This window comes from Penicillium subrubescens, assembly GCF_028828155.1.
Source record: "Penicillium subrubescens strain IBT 31985 chromosome Unknown utg000005l_segment0_segment0, whole genome shotgun sequence".
Taxonomy (NCBI): domain Eukaryota; kingdom Fungi; phylum Ascomycota; class Eurotiomycetes; order Eurotiales; family Aspergillaceae; genus Penicillium; species Penicillium subrubescens.
In genome coordinates this window covers 1,239,412-1,256,924 of record NW_026643155.1, presented here as the reverse complement: position 1 = coordinate 1,256,924, position 17,513 = coordinate 1,239,412, and the positions used below count along the sequence as shown (strand labels likewise).

Below are 17,513 nucleotides of genomic sequence, written 5' to 3'. Positions count from 1 at the left end.
GCGAAGCTTTGACGTAAGAACAAAGAGATTCACCCGGTCGAGCCTATTTTCTCTCCTCACTACCCAAGTTCAAGGCAAGACCAGCAAGCAACCCCACTCCGTCCAGTCGGCGAGGAACATTGTTGGCCAACTGGCTCCAGCTCCAGGCGGAGCACCTCGTAGTCATCAAATTCATCGCTGAACATTGTATACTTGTTGTCGTGGTATCGGCGGAAAAGGACAAAATCGGGGGAACGCGGGGGAGAATTACGACATCATTCCTCTTAGGGCAATCCCACGCGTCCAGCACAGGCCGACTCGTCAAGAATTGATCAGTGATCACTGGTTTTTCGCAATAAGCTCACCGTTCTTCTAGAACGCCTTTTTGTTCCTGGAATCTCAGGGCGATCATTCCGGAATTATTCACCAATTAGAAGCCCCGCTGTAACACCGGCTAGAGCCGGTCAGGTTTGATTGGTTATCACCGCCGACGAGGGGTCCCGATCTATAAAAATCACCCCCCAAAATGAAGATGGCCTTGATATGCGCTTGTTGGGCGATAAGATGGTTGGCATTACATGATTTCCGAGTTCTGTCGGGTGCGAAACTATATCTGTGGGATTCATCTACTCTTTCCCCTTCCCCAACCTCTTTGTTCTCATCATTCATTTGGAACTATTGTGCTTGTCTTCCCCCCCCCTTCACCGATCAGCAGAATAGGGCTTTGTGTCTAGACTGATCCACAGTAAGTGATTTCATACATGGCGGGCATTACTGCCCCGCGTTGGATTTGTTTTATCTAATCATAATTCTCTCAAGATCGATTTCCAGTCCGGGAGGGGGAGACATTTTCCTATCTCTACAACTCAGGCCATATTCTATACACACCTGCTTTATTGATCATATACTATATCCAACTTTCACCTGTCTATCCGGCCTCGCCAATAGAGCCTGACAGTTGCTGTCGGCTTGATTTGAGCATTACAATATGAATCACAATATGAAAGACCACGCTCTGCCCCTGGGCATCCACCGGACGGGAAGTCGACTGGGAGAACTTATCGTGGCCGACACTCTGGTTGCAGCAGGTTCATCGGCTCTTATCACCCCGGCGGTGATGATCTTTGACAGGTACGTTACAAAGCACACATATCTATGTGTCTAGAGATCGTGTACTAACCATTCCCAAGACTCGTCGTTGAAAAGTCCTTCTACAATCAGCCCATGTTCCCAGCATTCCGCCGACATCTGTGGTTCTCTCTAACACAGCCCGCAACCTTTTTAACATCTCGACCTGCCCTATTGGTCTGGTCTCTCTATACTGCCACCTTTGCAACTGCCAATATATCCGAGACCCTGCTGAGCAAGGTCTATCCCAAGATCGACCATGCTATTGCAGGCATGACCACCTTTGCCTCGACTTTTGTGGTGAACTCCTCCGTCGGAATCTGGAAAGACGTGAAGTTCGCCCAGCTATTCGGTCATAAAAATAATGCTCCTCCTCCTTCTCCTCCATCAACGACAGCTCCCTCCCCATCTACACCAGCATCTGCATCAGTATCAGCCTCCGCATCTACATCAGCATCAGCGTCAGCGTCACCCTCTACAGCATCTCCATCCCCATCTTCATCTTCATCTTCATCCACCACATCCCCAAAACCAGAAAGCTCCCTCCCCAAAACCGCCCGCTCAATCGGCCGCACCCGCATCCCCCTCGCCACATACTCCGCCTTCCTCCTCCGCGACGGCCTCACCATCTTCGGCTCCTTCAGTCTCCCGGCCATGCTCTCCACCGCAATCCCAGACTCCATCGCCTCCCAAGAATATCTCAAAATCCTGATTGCGCAACTCGCCATCCCGGCCTCCATCCAACTCATCAGTACACCCATCCACCTCTTCGGTCTGGACCTCTACAACCGGCCCCAATCCATGCCGACAAAGGAGCGCGTTAGCCGTATCAGCCGTGACTGGATCGGTGCGTCGCTGCTACGCATGTGTCGTATTATTCCTGCTTTTGGCATTGGTGGGTTCTTGAATACGGAGGGGAGACTTTATTTGCATGATCAGTTGGATGAGAGGCGGATGCCGTCATGAACTGAGCTTCGCTCCCCCTTTCAACTTTGCATATAATCCTTACATGTCCTTTGGATATAACATAGCCTCTCACATAGAAATTATAGATCAATATACCCTTTTCCTTTTTCCTTGTCTCTATCCTCCTTTTTCTCGCGTCTGATCGCGTGTCTCTTTCCAACTCTTTTGGCATTGGCAGTGTCATTGTGGGGTGGAATCCTTATCGCTTCGTTTATCGTCAACCAACCCCACTTGCCGAGGCGTGCGCCGGCCCGGAAACCCGCTTGTAACCGGACAGGTCACCTATTGATTGTTAATGGTTGGAAAATATTCAAGGATCTCGTTTGCGGTGCTTTTTTGAGTGTTTAGAGTGTTTATTGGCTTTGTGTAGGGCTTAGGTCTTTCCCCGCGTTTATCAAAATGGCGGATCGGAATCCCGGTCAAACCGCCAAGTGTACCCGGCTGGTGGCGGCCGAGAGATTTCCGATTTCAGGCCGGAGGGAATTGGGAATTACATTCTATTTTATCGACCGGAAGGTCCGAGAGAAGGGACATGGGTATAATGTTTGCTATATCAAATAATATCTAGATGCCTGTATTCTAGCTCCGGGTTATCCGGGGTAGATCCTGGGAAATTGGTCGGCAGTCGATCATCCTTGGTAGTCAACTAACTATCTTAACCATACAGATCGATGTTAAGAAATATAGACTAGTATAGGCTCTTCTCTATCAAGATATTCACTGAATACTAAGTTAACTTATCTTTGAGGCAATAGATAACTTGCAGGATGCTCGTCAAAGGCATCAAGTTGGCCAGATCACATGACCCTGCTCATAGTTTGAGATCCTTTGCCCTGAACAATCTATTCTCCAATGCATCTCTGATATTTCATTGTACGTACTTGTTCAAGGATTTAGGTACATCTTTATACTACGGTAGACTAGGAATGCTTCGAAAGTTAATCCTTCTTGCGCGCCGCTTCACCATGCACTCTCAAGTTCAACAGTACTACCTCTGGCAAGTGTCGAGTCGAGAAGTAGTATGGGAGCTAGGAAGTCGTGTTGACGAAAACAAACAGCACTCTAAATTGGGCTGGAATCTGGGAATCTTTGAAGTTTCTTGAATATCTTGTGTGGTCTTGCACTTCTCAAGGGCGATGAGTCAGCCTCGGTACGAAACTTAACTTGTGTTCTTCAGAAATAAATAACACCATCCATGCCCCGCGCAAGGTAAACAAGCTTATCTATCAACCATGAAATGTCAAAATACTTTCGGTCGAGAAACTAATAACTACACCCAGACTCGGCTCCCTCCGAAATACTGTACATTCCCCTGAGGAATGAGTCATGAAACTCGAAACAAATCCGTTATGCAGCACTTCTTAGCCCCCGCTCTGGTGGAGACGTTTTACGAACTTTACAGTGTTTTCACTGGGCAATTGGATATCTCATCAACATTTAACTATACTTTTCTAGCTTAGCCTGTATTTAGTTATTAAACAAACTGTGAGGAAATTATTCCTTGTGTACTTTTCTTCCCGCCCGATAAGCTCCCACATAATCCGTCCATGCGACCGACGCCAAGCTTTTGCATGAGTATTTCAAGATTGAGTCATCCCACGCTTCAATCATTTAAATCCGCGCCTCCTAGACCTATCGTCAATATTTTCTCCATTAAATCTTAACCATTGAAAAGCAACATTCACAATGTCCCTCCCCAAAGAACCCCGATCCTGGCAAAAACCAAACTTCCTCATCTCCACCGACAAATCCCTCCTCTCAATCCCAGCAATCAACCACGCATTCAGCCTGGACATTATATACTGGACTCACCCCGTTCCAGACAATATCATGCAAGGCATAGTCGAGAATTCGTTCTGTTTCGGTCTCTACGAAATCACCACCACCAACCCCGACACCAACTCCACAAATGGCCAACAATGCGAATCCTTCCAAAAAGAGTACCTAAAACAAATCGGTTTCGCCCGTCTTGTCGGTGACATGATCACTTTCGCTTATCTGACGGATCTATATGTATTACCGGGGTATCAGGGATTAGGTCTGGGAGGGTGGATGATTGATTGTATTGGGGAGTTGTTGGGTGAGATGCCTTATTTGCGGTGGGCGATGTTGAGAACGTCGATGGAGAAGAGTCGGGATGCTTATGTTAAGAGGCTGGGTATGGCGGTGCTGAAGTCTGGGGATATTGAGGATGGGCCTGTTATGATGGGAGTGAAGGGGAAGAAGGGCGGGCCCTAATTTGCCTTTGAAGATGTAATTTGGTGGATATTTGAGAAGAGCATCAATCATATAGAGTCTGGCATTGAGTGTGCAGGGATACTGGCGAGTCATTTGGTCTGAGATAAAAGACATGCAGAGCCGCAAGTGGGGGCGGGTTAAACGGTGAGGGCATGGCGAATAGGAGGCTAGCTAGTTGATTAGCTTGTTCAACGACGACTCCTGCCCCATGCTGACAGCCTATTCCATTGCATACAAATAACAAGCTTAATCCTAGCTCAATTGATTTCTACATTAAAAACTTCTTACCTTTCTCTATCATCCTAGGAAATCTCATCACAATGACATGCCTAAATATCCCCCCATCCTTCCTCCAAAACCTCCCTCCCAACGCAACCATCCACCCATTAGACTTTACGCAAACCACCCCTCCCATCCCAGCCTACAAAAACCACTTCGCCGCCGTAATCGACAATTTCCTGACCCCGACCGAATGCACCCAACTTCTCCAACTAGCAGGCGAATCCGCTCATCCTCCAACCACCACCACCACCACCACAGCAACCAATAACCTTTCCACATCGTCTCTCCTCGAACCAACCTGGCAACGCGCCCTCGTCAACGCCGGCTCGGGCACCCAAGTCCTATCCTCCACCCGCAAAAGCAGCCGCTACATCCTCGACTCCCCCGAAATCGCCTCTCGCCTGCTGGCCCGCCTAACACCATTTCTATCCTCATTCGGCCTAACACGGATCGAAAAGCAACCACTCATCACGGGCCTGGGCCCCGCGAAGCGCGGCGAGGTATTCGTGTTAGCCGGGTTGAATGAAAGGATGCGGTTTTTGCGGTATGACGGGGGTGATTATTTTCGGCCGCATTGGGATGGGTGTTATATTCGGGATTGTGATGGCGAGGGCGGGGGGGAAGGGGGAGAGAAGTCTTTTGACGGTGCATCTGTATTTGAATGGGGAGGGGGAGCAGGATTGGGGGATTTTGGGGCCGGAGGTTGAGAGGGTGAGTAGGGGGATGTATCTTTTTGAGGGGGGAGGATGGGATGGTTGATTTGAGGGGGGTTGCTGAAGGAAATGGGGATGGAGGAGATGGAGATGGAGATGGAAAGGAGAGTGGAAGTGGGATTGGATCTGGATCTGGTCGGGAACAGGAGACATTACTTGGGGGTGCAACTTCCTTTGGGGATGATTATCGGATGAGAGATTCGGTGCGAGTCTTTCCCAAGACGGGATCGCTGTTGGTCTTTCAGCAGAGGAATCTGATGCATAGTGGGGATGATGTTTTTCGGGGGGTCAAGTATACGGTGAGGACGGATGTGATGTATGCTTTGGAGAAACAGGAAGAAAGTCGTGAGGAGGCTTAGTTGTGTTATTGTATAGTATTAGCAGTTCTAACGGCTAATCGATGAAAATCTCAGTAATAAATAGAGTTAAAGTTCTATCCATGATTCCATGGATCTCATTCTTCACCTTGACTAATCTCGGCCCACGGTGCTGGCTTAAGTCCGAGCTTACGAGCTGCGGGGAGCAGGGGCCCGACCTGAATAATCCGACGTCATTACTCTTTTTGACATGATCTGACATTATCTGACACGAAATCTTCTATATAACTTCATTCTACACCCCCTCCAGCTCAAATACTCACCAAACAGCATCCAAAAGAACCTTTAAAGCTCCATTGAGTTCAATTAACCCATCCACTCCAATCCACTCCTCCAATTAACCACCACAACCACTTATTACCATCACTACCACCAAAATGCCAACAACACACAACCTCGCCTTCACAGCCCCCATCAACCCCCCGGGCACTACCACCACCCTTACCACATCCCAAATTTGGACCGGCCTCCTCCTAAAATGCCGCTCAGCCGAAACCTTCGTCCCAGCCGCAATCCAAGCCACCACCGTGCTGAGCGACACCATCGATCCCGTGACAGGCAACCCAGTGGTCGTCCGCGAAGTCCTGTTCCGCGAGTCGCAGAAGTTGGTGAAGGAGGTTGTTACGGCGTTTGAGCCTTGTCGGGTGGAGTTTGAACAGCCGGATGGGAGTCGTGTTAGTAATGTTGTTAGTGAGGGGGCGGAAGGGGAGCTGTATTTGACTTATATTTTTGAGTGGAGACATCCGGAACTGGATGCAGATGGGGAGGAGAGTTTGGAGGTGTTGAAGAGGGAAAAGAGGATGAGTAAAATGGCTGTTGAGGGGACTATTGCGGTTTTGAGGAGGTTGGTTGAGGAGGGGAAGATTTGAAAAGGACCTGTGAATGATGGGAGCTAGGGATGATATTTGAAAATGGATGTTTGTCTGTAATAGATTAAGAATCTCTTCCGGTTTACTTGCACGCTCTGTTTTAAGCTCAGACGCAAGCTTCATCTCTACACCACACTCCGGAGTAATCTCCGCAAAATGCCTTCACTACTTTCTACTCTCTTCCCACTCAAAGCTAAATAATTCAATTCATATATCAAACTTTGAATATACTCAATCCCTAAGTGTACCATATCAAACCATAGGAACAGCAATCCTCCCCTCCGAAACCCTAACAGCCGACCCCGTCAACTCCACCTCCTTAATCCCCCCCCTCCCCATCCAACTTAACATTAACCCCAATATCACTTCTCCTCCCCATCTCAACCCCCTGCACAAAATAGCTCCGAATCTCCTCCCCACCCTTCCCCTCCGTCAACGCCAACCAAGCCGCAAGTCCACTCGCCGAACTCCCCGTCGCCGGATCCTCAAGTGCCCCCAACATCATCCTTGTCCGAATCACCTTCTTTCCCGTAACATCGTCATCGACGTCCCGGACAAAGAAATACACGCAGATCAGGCCCGATTGCCAGCCGGAATCTAGGTGCTGCGTGACGGAAACGAGGTCCCCGCCTGTAGCCCGGCTTACGGCGGATAGAGCTTCGAGGGTGGGGAGTTCGATGAAGACTTGGCTCATGCCGTTGACGATTGAGAAGAGGGGGAAAGTTGTGTCGGCGGGGAAGTAGGGTTTCAGTGTGGGGTGCAGGTAGAGGAGGTCTGAGAGTGGGTAGCGGTTTGCATGGATGTGTGTGTTATGCGCGATCTTGGCGGCAACGGTTCCTGTTGATGCGTCTTGGATGGAAATTGGGATTTCGCCGGATTTAGTGATTAAGCTGGTGACTTGCTCCGCGATGCCATTCTCGCTGGGGGATTGACAGAGGAACCAATTTGCGGCGCCAATGGTGGGATGCCCCGCAAAGGGAAGTTCGCCTTCGATGGTGAAGATATCGATAGTACGCTTTTTGGGGTCTGTCACTGGGTGGACGAAGATGGTTTCGGAGAGGTTGAATTCCAGAGTTAGGATGTGCTTTTGGCGCTGGGTGAGTTGGTGGGTTGGGTCTTCGGGGAGGAAGACTACGGCGAGCGGGTTGCCGCTGAAGGGTTTGGTTGTGAAGACATCGAGGGTGATGAAGGATAGTTGGGTCATGGTGGATGACTAGGCAATTGAATGGAATTTCTTTTGTATCGAGGTCATTGAGAGCAGATGGAAGAAAGATAATTTATACTTTCCAACCCCTCTAACGCCATCGAGTCAAATGTCATTGACTCATCCAGTGGGTCTGGTTCGGCAATCAATAAGCTACCGGGTAATGTACACGAAGGGCGCGTAGGGCGCGGTCGGGACTTGGGAGACGCAGTACTCCGTCTGGGCGGGAATCAGAAGGCTTAGGCTGGGTCCGATTGACATGAGGAAATACTGGAGGGTGCTACATTGTATAAGCGTATTGAGAATTGGTGTCGTGGGCGGCAGTGGGGTGACGCGTCTTTCGATATTCCACTCTCAAGCGAGGAATGGCTCTTTTGTTTATCTGTCACTATACTTGCATTCCAGTTTTGAGATTAGTTTCAAAGAACAAGCAATTTGATTGTTTTATCTCACTTCTATACTCTTTAACCCCAGCTACCACCACCCACCAAAATGACCCTCCAATCCATCTTCCCCCAATTTTTCAGAGGACGACATCTCATTCATTGAAGATGACAAAAATACCATGAATGAACAAAAATTCTTAAAACTGTGGAAATACTCTCTCCGCTCCGATTTTCACCTCCGACTCTGGCACACCAGCGACCTGGGCTGTCATCCCAAGCACTGGGGTTAAGAAGACGCAAAAACCCGCCTCGACGGTGAAGCAACAACACCCGCAATCAGCCATGTTAATAAATTCGTTGCAGCGGGAATCAAGGACGAAATCCACATTTTTGATCTTGTGACGCACGTCCGGACTGAAGTCTTACGCGGACATACAGGGGAGGTGGTAACTGTGATATTCGCCCCGTGCTTCGATCGTGGATATGCATCCGACACAGATAAAGTGCGGCATCTATTAGCATCGCAGAGCGAGCAAGAAGGCGGTGCGAATGCAGTTAATATTCTGTGCGAATTGGATGAGGATGGAGAACAAGTGCAATCCGTCGATAGGAATACTTCTCCATGAACGCAGCAACCTTGAAGCATTCCGTGACAGTGTGTCATTGAATATTGATATTAATATTTCCCGTCTCATCACCACCAATTCACTTATTCAAGGCACCACAAATTCATCTGCATGCCCCCTCTCCTTCCCCCAAACCTTCATCCCATCCATCAACGCCCTCGCAAAGCCCTCATGATACCTCAGCCCATTCTCCGGCCACGCCAACCGCCCGGATCTCCAAACAGCCCATTTCTCCGCCATAACACCCTCCGGCGCCCTCAACAACCCAGTCGCAACATCCACAATTTCCGGCCGCTCCTTGCACCAGTAAAACACCGTCGCACCACATGTCCCACAGAACGTCCGAACTACGTCCTCGGTCGAGTGGTATGCCTTGGAGGACCCGACTAGCAGGTTTGATGGTACGGCAGGCGTGATGTGATCCACGGGGACGAACATCCAGCCGATGACGTTTGTGCCTGTGACGAGGCGGCAGTCGTCGCAGAGGTCGAGGCTGGCGAGCCAGCGGGTTTTGTCGAGCGGGGAGAGCCAGGTGCTGCTTGCTGGGCTGGTGATGAAGTCCGGGCTGGGTCTGGATATGTGGAAGGATACGTCGCCGCAGTGGCATTGGGCGAGGAGTTTCTCGTTTGGATCTGCAGGTATATCTGCATTGGCATTGCTCCCTTGAGACACGGCCTTTTCTGTAACCGTAGCCGGTGCAGACGAAGCCGTCTTCGTAGAATCAGCAACCGGTAAATCCAGATCCCACATCTTAAGCTCAACCCCGTCCACACTCCCAAAAACACCCGACAACCCCCCATCCCCCGTAGAACCCGGACAAATATGCGAATTAAACTTCCAAATCCCCTCCTCCTCACGATTAGCATCATAAATCGCCGTCGAGATCGTCCAAGAAACTTCCCCTGTCAACGAACTATCCCCGATATGACAACCGCATGTACTGCAGAACCATTTTCTCGAGCGGAAGGATGGATGCGTGTACGAGGTCAGTTTATCTTTGCTGGAGGGCGCGATGAAGTCTAGATCGACGCCGTCTGGGAGCGGCGTGTGGAAACAGCATGGTGCGCCGTGGACGTAGCGGCAGATTGTGCAGTGGCAGATGTGGATTTTTAGTGGGAGGGAGGATTTAGGGAGGGTTATGCTGAATTGGATGTTGCGGCAGTGGCAGGATGCGGTGAGGGTTTTTGTTGGGTGGGAATCTGATGAGGCCATGGTTGTGGTTATGGTTGTGGTATGGTCAGTGAGGTAGTAGGTAGGGTGGTGGTAGTTTCGAAATACGAGAAGGGAAGGGGAGGGAATGATGGACTCTTTTGTATTCCTTCAGAATCCTTGGGTATCCTATCCTACCAAAACAAGGTCTTCAAAGAAATGTCGCACAGACCAGGATGTTCCCTATCCTGGAAAGCTCGTATTCAGAGTCATACTTGCAGGGCTGGATGTAACAGACCCATGTTTATCGTCTCTAAGAGATTGGATGGAGATATCTCATTCGTCAGGTCGGGGATCTAGCTTCATCCAGCTTAGCCGGATTGGTTGATCTTTTACCCCGCAAAGATGGTGAGCCTCTATGCTTCCAGGATTTCCATCATTGTTGACTGTGGATTATTAATCGAAAAGACAGAAAGGGAATGGGATAAAGATTATTAATTACGAGATGGGGTAATTGGTGCCTAATGATGTACTCGGTGCCCATTAGTAGAATGTAAATGAGTTAGAACTATAGCATTGCTTGCACAAGTGTAAGGTTTAGGCAATGGGCGAAGAGTCCACCTAGCCAAGAGATCATATCGCAATATATCATCCTAGTGTGTTACCTTCATTGACTCTACTATGTCATGAACCATTCAATCCAATCCCTTGAAGCACACGTTTGAATTGATATCAAATATTCCATAAATAATGTACTCAAAATAACGTTAACATGTAGAACATGCAGTATGATCCAAGTGCCTATCACAACATGCCCTGGTATCCTCCATTTATGACTTTGTTACAATTCCTCTCCAATGCAAAACAAAACGCCTCATAAGGTCATCATAAAAAATATCATCCACGAGAAACGCGCTCTCCTATTACTCCGAATCGCTCTCGATCACAAACCCGCCTCGCATTCGGCGACTAGAAGGCGCCACGAGCGTCTCTTCTTCGTCACTGTCGACAGGTTGATCAGAGTCCGCAGGCTTAGGCTTAGATCGTCGATCCCGGTTAAAGACGAGATCATCGTCAAAGTCCATCTCATCTTCACTGGATGTAAGGGGCGTATCATCTTGAGCTCCATGGCTAGTAGACACTTCCTGCTGAGAGAGAGGCGATAAATCGTCTGGATCGGCCATGAGGATATCATCGTCATCATCGTCATCACCACTGCCGCTCCCCGCAGAGCCTGATCCACGACGGCGTCGTTTCGACTCGGTGGCTGTTGTGTCGCTCTTGCGCTTGCGAACACTTGATTTTTTTCCCTTACCCTTGCTCTCTGACTGCGCTTGCTCGGTGTCACCAAAGAGAATGGCCTTCTCGACATTACGCGCTTGCTCTTTGCGCCGTTCTTCTTCGAGGCGGAAGAATTCCTGGTCCGCCTCCTCGTCGGTCTCGTCATCACTAGCATGAATGAACAGATCACTTTTAATCTTCCTTTGGCGAGCCAACGAATTTGCAAGACGGGCCTGGCGACGCTCCTCTAGGATTGCATCGTCCAGGGGCTCTTTCTCGGCGTCATCGGTATTACGCGCCTTCTTCTTGCGCTTTTTCTTGAGCTCGTCTAGTGCATTAGACTTGGACCGTGGGTTTGGCGGGAACAAAGGCCCCTCTGGAATATCTTCGCCTTCGGAATCGGAACCAAAGTTCACATCGAGCGTGCCCTGTGCTAGGCTTTCCCGCGCACTGACTGTCTCCTTGCGGCGGAGCAGTTGGCGAGGATCTTCGGTGCTACCCTCGGGCATGGGGTTGATAACAGCCTTGTTGATGGTGGATATGGCTTCATTCAGGTCAGTTGACGACATGGTCGCGGGAATTACCCATTGAGCACCACGCACGTCCTCCTGACCAAGTCTCTCCAGTCCGACAGACTCCATGAGAAGACGGAGCTTGGCGTTGGAGAACATAGAACTTTGAACGAAATCATCAGCGGGTTTGGCATCTGAAAAAGTGTTAGCTCCATGTTTCTCCAGGTTAGTAGGGGAATCAATACATACGAATCAACGGGTTAGGTGTGTTAGTAGCGTCAGGGTTCTCCGCGCGACGAGCTTCATTCTCAGCCTCCCAGTCCTCGCGTTCGGAAGCAGCCGATTTCAACACATCTACAAGCCACTTCACAAGATCCGCCTGTCCGTCAAGGACAAGGGCACCCACCACCACTCCCTGCTTGGCCTCTTTTGTGAGAACCTCCTTGGAAATGAATTGGAGCTCTGCCGGAGGTCGTTTTGCAGTAGACATAGTCTGTCTTTCCTGTCCAAACTCAAGATAGTAGACTGTCGAGTTCATCTTGCTGAACAGCAACTCCGTGATCAAAGCTGGTCGTTGATCGATCCTCTTCGTCAATCGACGAAGGATTTGCCGCACAAATTCCTCCCATTCTTTAAAAACAGGTTCGCTCGAGTCCATCGCCCCGGGACCCTTGATCATTTTGTGGAAGAGGTGGATGATATCCAACCGGAAGAGGAGTGTGGTCATCTCCTGTTTGAATGCGATCCGGTAGAAGTAGCGGTGGGCTCGCTTCAGTTGCTCCGAATTCAACTCGCGGTAGAATTCAGTGAAAGCGACAAATGTGTTCACACAGCTTTGGTTGCAGAACTTGGCGGCGAAGCGCTTGAAGTCAAAAGCACGCTCTCTGGTCACCTGTGCAGAATCGACCAAGTCCTCGTCTTCAGAGTTCACGTCTTCCTCGTTCTCGGCTCCATCTTGGGCTTCGGTTTGAACGGCGTCCTTCTTGCGTTTCCGAGCTCGCCGCTTAGATCGAATTTGCATGTCAACGTTGATCTTGGAATAACGTTCCAGCATGCGCAAGAAGACATGCGCAAGCTCAGTTGCAGCATCCAAATAACCGAATCCTTGATCCTTGTACCCTCGCACGATGGAAAGGATTCGGTCGTGCGTAGTCTCTTCATAGAAGATTCGGTTCTGGATGTTATCGGCGATTTCTTGATCCTCCTCGATCGGGGAGAAGGCCATTTCCTGAACGGTCAACAGGATCTGCGTGAAGCATCGCATCTGTGCGGTCAAGTCGTCCCACTCCTTATTATCCAGGCTCATTTGCATTCCCCTGTTCAAGGAGATGAATGTTTCCTGGTTCAACACGCCGGCAACCAATCCAAAGCTGTCCGGCTCGACAGCCTTCTTCCCTTGTTCGGCATTCTGGATAACTTGTCGGGCACGTCGGGCACGCTCTGCCTCTAGGAACCAACCGACTGTGTAGAAGAACTGTCGAGCATTGATCCCCGTCACCCGGTCCGCCTCCCGTTCGATCGCCTTTCGCACATGGGTGAAGAGAGGGTTGAAACCGGAGTCCAGGAACTCTTCCACAAATATCCTGAAATTCTTCGTCGCTAATAAGGAGAGATGGACGGGAATGTTGAAATCGTTGTACTGGACAGTATCCTCCTTCTTGCGGCGGGGTCGAGGCTTCTTCCACTTCTTGCTCCCATCCATCTTTTGTAGACTAGCTTGGTCGTCTCGTAGAATATTTTGTCCGGATACCGTAGTCACCTTGTGCTCGTCTCGTTTGACCCAGATCATCGTTCCAAATCTGCCATGCCGGGTGGGCGCATTCCTGGCGTATTCTCGCTTAACCTGGTTCTCTTTGCGGAGAAGATCACCAAGCTCGTCAGATCGCTTTGCCTTTCGTTCCTCGTCGTTCAAAAATAGCTTGTCGACATTGACACCCTTGACAAGATGGAAGAGTATCTCCAGCAAAACCACGTCTTGTTGGTTAAAGTCCTCCGCGACATTCGAACACATGGTCAGAATCAGCGCAAACGCATCTTGATCCTGGAATGCATTGATCGTAGCCGATCGGGATGTCTCCTCCTCGTCACCTTCGGCCGCAAGTCGATCATTGGTGGTAATGATGGCGATGTTTCGCAAAAGGTAGAGCATCAACTTGAGGATACCTTCGTCTCGGGACTCGCGCTCGGATCGGGGAATGGCCATGCTCGGGAGGGCGATACGGATGACGGCGCGCAAGAGGTTGGATCCACCATACTTGAGTATGCTGCGCTTGTACTGCACTTGGATTTGTTGGAGGTATGGGGTATGACGGTGGTGATTGGCGGTCATTTGGCTGTGGTACTCGGCGGGCCAGGTCAAGGGTACCAGCAATTCCACTGCGCGAGTTAGTCTTTCTTCTCATATTCTCGCTCGAAATGAGGTATTTCACGTACGACATGCCAAAGCAACTCGCGTCAGATGCTTGCTGTTTTGTCCATTGGCCCACCAGATCGAGAGAATGGGTAGTAGATCGCCAATAACCAAATTCGCTTCTCCGAGACATCGCACCACGTCCATTCGATTGTTCCTTTGGTCGTAGAGCTTCAGCCATCTTCTGATATCACGCAGACAGGACAGCGCATCGTCTCCGAGCATGTAGCGGTCCGCATCTTCGCCATTGAAACCACCCAGCTAACAAAAGATCGCGTTAGTATCGCGTCCACTATAATAGCGAAAGTCGGGGTTTGTTACATACCGCGGTGACCAGACTGTAGACATGGATGCGGACATCCGGGTCAATGACCTGGACATCATGGCCCACGGAGGTCAACTCCTGCTCCATGGTGGGATGGATTCTTGAATATGGACCACTTGAAGCGCACTGTAACTCGAATAGGAAAACGCGTCTCGGACGCGTTTGCCTCGGCGATTCGGAGAAACTGAGAGCGCCGCCCGCTGCCGAAGATAGCCGATGACGTCGGACTAACTTGAGTCGGTCGGACCAACACGTGAAGATCTATACGGCTGGCCCGTAATTCTCTCCTTCTTTTTACTCCGCAAACCTGAGTGATTTCTGCGATTGCAAATATGTTCGCTTCTTCGCTTCGTTCCGTTGCTCGCAATGGCCCGTTGGCTGCCCGTAGCTTCAGCTCGACCGCTGCTACGAGCGCTGCCGAGGTTAAATCGCTCGGTGTGATCGGTGCTGGTCAGATGGTCAGTAAAACGCATGGACGGAGGGGTGTTCTTTCGCCGCTAATAAATTGCAGGGTCTGGGAATCGCTCTGGTTGCCGCAATAAAGGCTGGAGTGCCTGTTACTTTGGTCGATACCTCGCAGGCCTCGCTGGACAAGGGCCTCAAGTTCGCTGGTAAATAAAGCCTTTCATCTAGGTTATCCTCGGTTACTCTGATAATTGGGCTTCACAAAGTTTACGACGGGGCATTCGAAGATTTAGCTAATTGTTGTACTTCTCTCCAGACAAGCTCCTTGAGAAAGATGTCTCCAAGCAGCGTCTCACCCGAGAAGCCGCCGATGCAGCTCGGGCCCTGCTTACCCCTACCGTGAAGATGGACGACCTTTCCTCGGTAGACTTTGTCATTGAGGCCGTTCCCGAGATCCCGGATCTCAAGCAGTCCATCTTCAGGAATCTTGCCCAGATTGCGCCCAAGCATGCCATTCTGGCCACTAACACCTCGTCCATCCCCATCACCAAGATTGCCGCGGCCACCACGACAGACCCGACAGACCTGCAGGCTCCATCGCGGGTGATCTCGACCCACTTCATGAACCCCGTCCCCATCCAAAAGGGTGTGGAGATCATCCGGGGTCTGCAGACCTCGCAGGAGACCATGGACACTGCCATTGCCTTTGTCGAGCGCATGGGCAAGGTGGCCTCGGTGTCCGCCGACTCACCCGGTTTCCTGGCCAATCGTATTCTCATGCCCTACATCAACGAGGCTGTTCTCTGCCTCGAGACTGGTGTCGGTGGTCGTGAGGATATCGATAACATCATGAAGAACGGTACAAATGTTCCCATGGGCCCGCTGACCCTAGCGGATTTCATTGGCTTGGACACTTGCCTGGCTATCATGAATGTGCTTCACCAGGAGACTGGCGACAGCAAGTATAGACCTGCTGGCCTTCTCCGTCGTATGGTTGATGCTGGCTGGATGGGTAAGAAGACCGGTAAGGGCTTCTACGATTATTGATTCTTGATCTATATCTACCCTACAATGGTATGATTCTTTGACGGCGCAAAATCAATTTCTTTTCCTCCGCAAGATACCTTCTGTATGCTACCATCTTAGATTTCACGTGATCAATACATACAATCAAAAAGGCTTATTTTCTTCGAAATGTGCTATGGAACCTCATAACAGACTGGGATTGCTGTTAGGTTAAACGTGCACACCTCTCAGTTAGGTGATGCACTCTCACGTCTCAGTGACTCAGACACGTTATCCCACCACCCCCCTCCCCGCCCACCTCGAATTGCCTGCCCCCCTCGCTCACCAAGGCGTCAGTCTCGGCCCTGCTAAGCGGTGTGGCCAGCTTCAGCAGCATTCTCTAGATCGGCGTGTTCCATGGCCGCCACAACCACCGCAGGGTCGAGACCACCCTCCTCCTGCCACACGGGCTCATACAGGACGTCCGCCGTCTGCCAGCAGCCACAAGGGTGTGCTCGCCCACACACGTAGCTAAATTTTTTATTACAAGTCAGCAAAATCTGAAGCAAACAGGATTGAATAGGATGTCAGCTTCAGCTCCGTCACTTGCCAGAAATCTGCTCCACAGGCGCACTTGATGTGCGAGCATCCCCCATTGCGCTCGACTAAGGCATGGCAACGATAACACCGCTGCCAATGCCGTCGTCGGGCCACATTCAGGATCTCTCCCAGGCCAGGGTCATCCGTGCACTGCCGGTCACCATGAGCCAGATCCTGACAAAGCGGGCAGATGGCGACCCGGCAATACGGGCACTTTTGTGTCTTGGACCGTGGCTTGAGGAACCGGGGAGAGATCCAGGCCCTGCAGTTGACTGCCGGACAGTACCATCGCTCTGCAAGAGGAGTTGCGGCTTCAAATGCACGCGAGATGTAGACCCGTCTGGCCCGGGGGCCCAGAGCGGGTGCTACTTCTTTGGCGGGGATCTCTTTGGCGCAGCAGCGGATTGGGAAGAGACTCCTATCCTTCAGAGCGAGGGTGACCATCTCTTGGATGCAGGGGCGGCAGTATTTATGGTCGCATGTGGCGCTGACCAGCTTGGACGGTTTGACTTCCTTGTCGCACGAGACGCATCTACTGTAAGGAAAGAAAGGTATGTTAGTGAGGTCGATTATTTATGGGAATTCGTTGATACTGACGTCTTCTTGGCCCTTCCGCTCTTCAAGACGAGCTTCAGTCTTTCTCTCAGACCAGGCCGCTTGTCTCGATCTTCTTCTGGGAGGTGACCGCTCGATCTGGTGGTTGGAGCGGTGGGCGTCGATGCGCTCGGAGGATTTGGGTGATTCGGCGTGTTGCTTGCGCCGGGTGCAGCATCTCCAGCCTGTGGCACTGCAGCAAGAGGTCTGGCAAGCCGTGGAAGCTGGCTTGATGTATTGCCCCTCTCTTGGTACAGCCTCTTCAGCCCATGGCGAGCGACGAGATCGGAGATGCTCCGAGAACCGCGAAAGATGCTGGGCAGATCCTCGGGTGAATGTCCTCAAACGATCTACATCAAGAGGTGGGATGCGAAATTGAAATTGAAACTGGAACGGAACCAAAGCCATCTTTCTGATAATCGAGATGATTGGTAGGAGCGACTAGTGGATGGAAGTATGATGGT

General features: G+C 50.6%; 9 protein-coding genes across 9 annotated transcripts; 6 read left to right on the top strand and 3 right to left on the bottom strand.

Annotated features, from left to right (window-relative positions):
- Positions 1-536: 536 nt before the first annotated feature.
- Positions 537-2,166, top strand: N7473_006951 (uncharacterized protein). Its single transcript, XM_057152891.1, has 3 exons — positions 537-724; positions 799-1,110; positions 1,170-2,166. Exons 2-3 carry the CDS (start codon positions 968-970, stop codon positions 2,071-2,073), a joined length of 1,047 nt encoding a protein of 348 aa, XP_057007229.1. The 5' UTR covers positions 537-724; positions 799-967; the 3' UTR covers positions 2,074-2,166.
- Positions 2,167-3,759: 1,593 nt separating this feature from the next.
- On the top strand, positions 3,760-4,311 carry N7473_006950 (GNAT family N-acetyltransferase; the record flags this gene model as incomplete). Its single annotated transcript, XM_057152890.1, has 1 exon — positions 3,760-4,311. The coding sequence occupies one exon, from the start codon at positions 3,760-3,762 to the stop codon at positions 4,309-4,311; it is 552 nt and encodes a 183-aa protein (XP_057007228.1).
- Positions 4,312-4,631: 320 nt separating this feature from the next.
- Positions 4,632-5,665, top strand: N7473_006949 (uncharacterized protein; the record flags this gene model as incomplete). Its single annotated transcript, XM_057152889.1, has 2 exons — positions 4,632-5,238; positions 5,313-5,665. 2 exons carry the CDS (start codon positions 4,632-4,634, stop codon positions 5,663-5,665), a joined length of 960 nt encoding a protein of 319 aa, XP_057007227.1.
- A 395-nt stretch (positions 5,666-6,060) lies between these two features.
- N7473_006948 (SRPBCC family protein) lies at positions 6,061-6,552 on the top strand (the record flags this gene model as incomplete). Its single annotated transcript, XM_057152888.1, has 1 exon — positions 6,061-6,552. The coding sequence occupies one exon, from the start codon at positions 6,061-6,063 to the stop codon at positions 6,550-6,552; it is 492 nt and encodes a 163-aa protein (XP_057007226.1).
- Positions 6,553-6,871: 319 nt separating this feature from the next.
- N7473_006947 (PhzF family phenazine biosynthesis protein) lies at positions 6,872-7,756 on the bottom strand (the record flags this gene model as incomplete). The annotated part of the gene is made up of 1 exon (XM_057152887.1): positions 6,872-7,756. One exon carries the CDS (start codon positions 7,754-7,756, stop codon positions 6,872-6,874), a length of 885 nt encoding a protein of 294 aa, XP_057007225.1.
- Positions 7,757-8,855: 1,099 nt separating this feature from the next.
- N7473_006946 (GFA family protein) lies at positions 8,856-9,980 on the bottom strand (the record flags this gene model as incomplete). The annotated part of the gene is made up of 1 exon (XM_057152886.1): positions 8,856-9,980. The coding sequence occupies one exon, from the start codon at positions 9,978-9,980 to the stop codon at positions 8,856-8,858; it is 1,125 nt and encodes a 374-aa protein (XP_057007224.1).
- Positions 9,981-10,840: 860 nt separating this feature from the next.
- tof1 (putative DNA repair protein (Tof1)) lies at positions 10,841-14,638 on the bottom strand (the record flags this gene model as incomplete). Its single annotated transcript, XM_057152885.1, has 4 exons — positions 14,446-14,638; positions 14,144-14,381; positions 11,960-14,086; positions 10,841-11,904 (listed from the first exon to the last, which is right to left on the bottom strand). Exons 1-4 carry the CDS (start codon positions 14,530-14,532, stop codon positions 10,841-10,843), a joined length of 3,516 nt encoding a protein of 1,171 aa, XP_057007223.1. The 5' UTR covers positions 14,533-14,638.
- A 139-nt stretch (positions 14,639-14,777) lies between these two features.
- N7473_006944 (3-hydroxyacyl-CoA dehydrogenase family protein) lies at positions 14,778-15,897 on the top strand (the record flags this gene model as incomplete). The annotated part of the gene is made up of 3 exons (XM_057152884.1): positions 14,778-14,903; positions 14,957-15,056; positions 15,167-15,897. 3 exons carry the CDS (start codon positions 14,778-14,780, stop codon positions 15,895-15,897), a joined length of 957 nt encoding a protein of 318 aa, XP_057007222.1.
- A 654-nt stretch (positions 15,898-16,551) lies between these two features.
- Positions 16,552-17,139, top strand: N7473_006943 (uncharacterized protein; the record flags this gene model as incomplete). The annotated part of the gene is made up of 1 exon (XM_057152883.1): positions 16,552-17,139. The coding sequence occupies one exon, from the start codon at positions 16,552-16,554 to the stop codon at positions 17,137-17,139; it is 588 nt and encodes a 195-aa protein (XP_057007221.1).
- Positions 17,140-17,513: the final 374 nt, after the last annotated feature.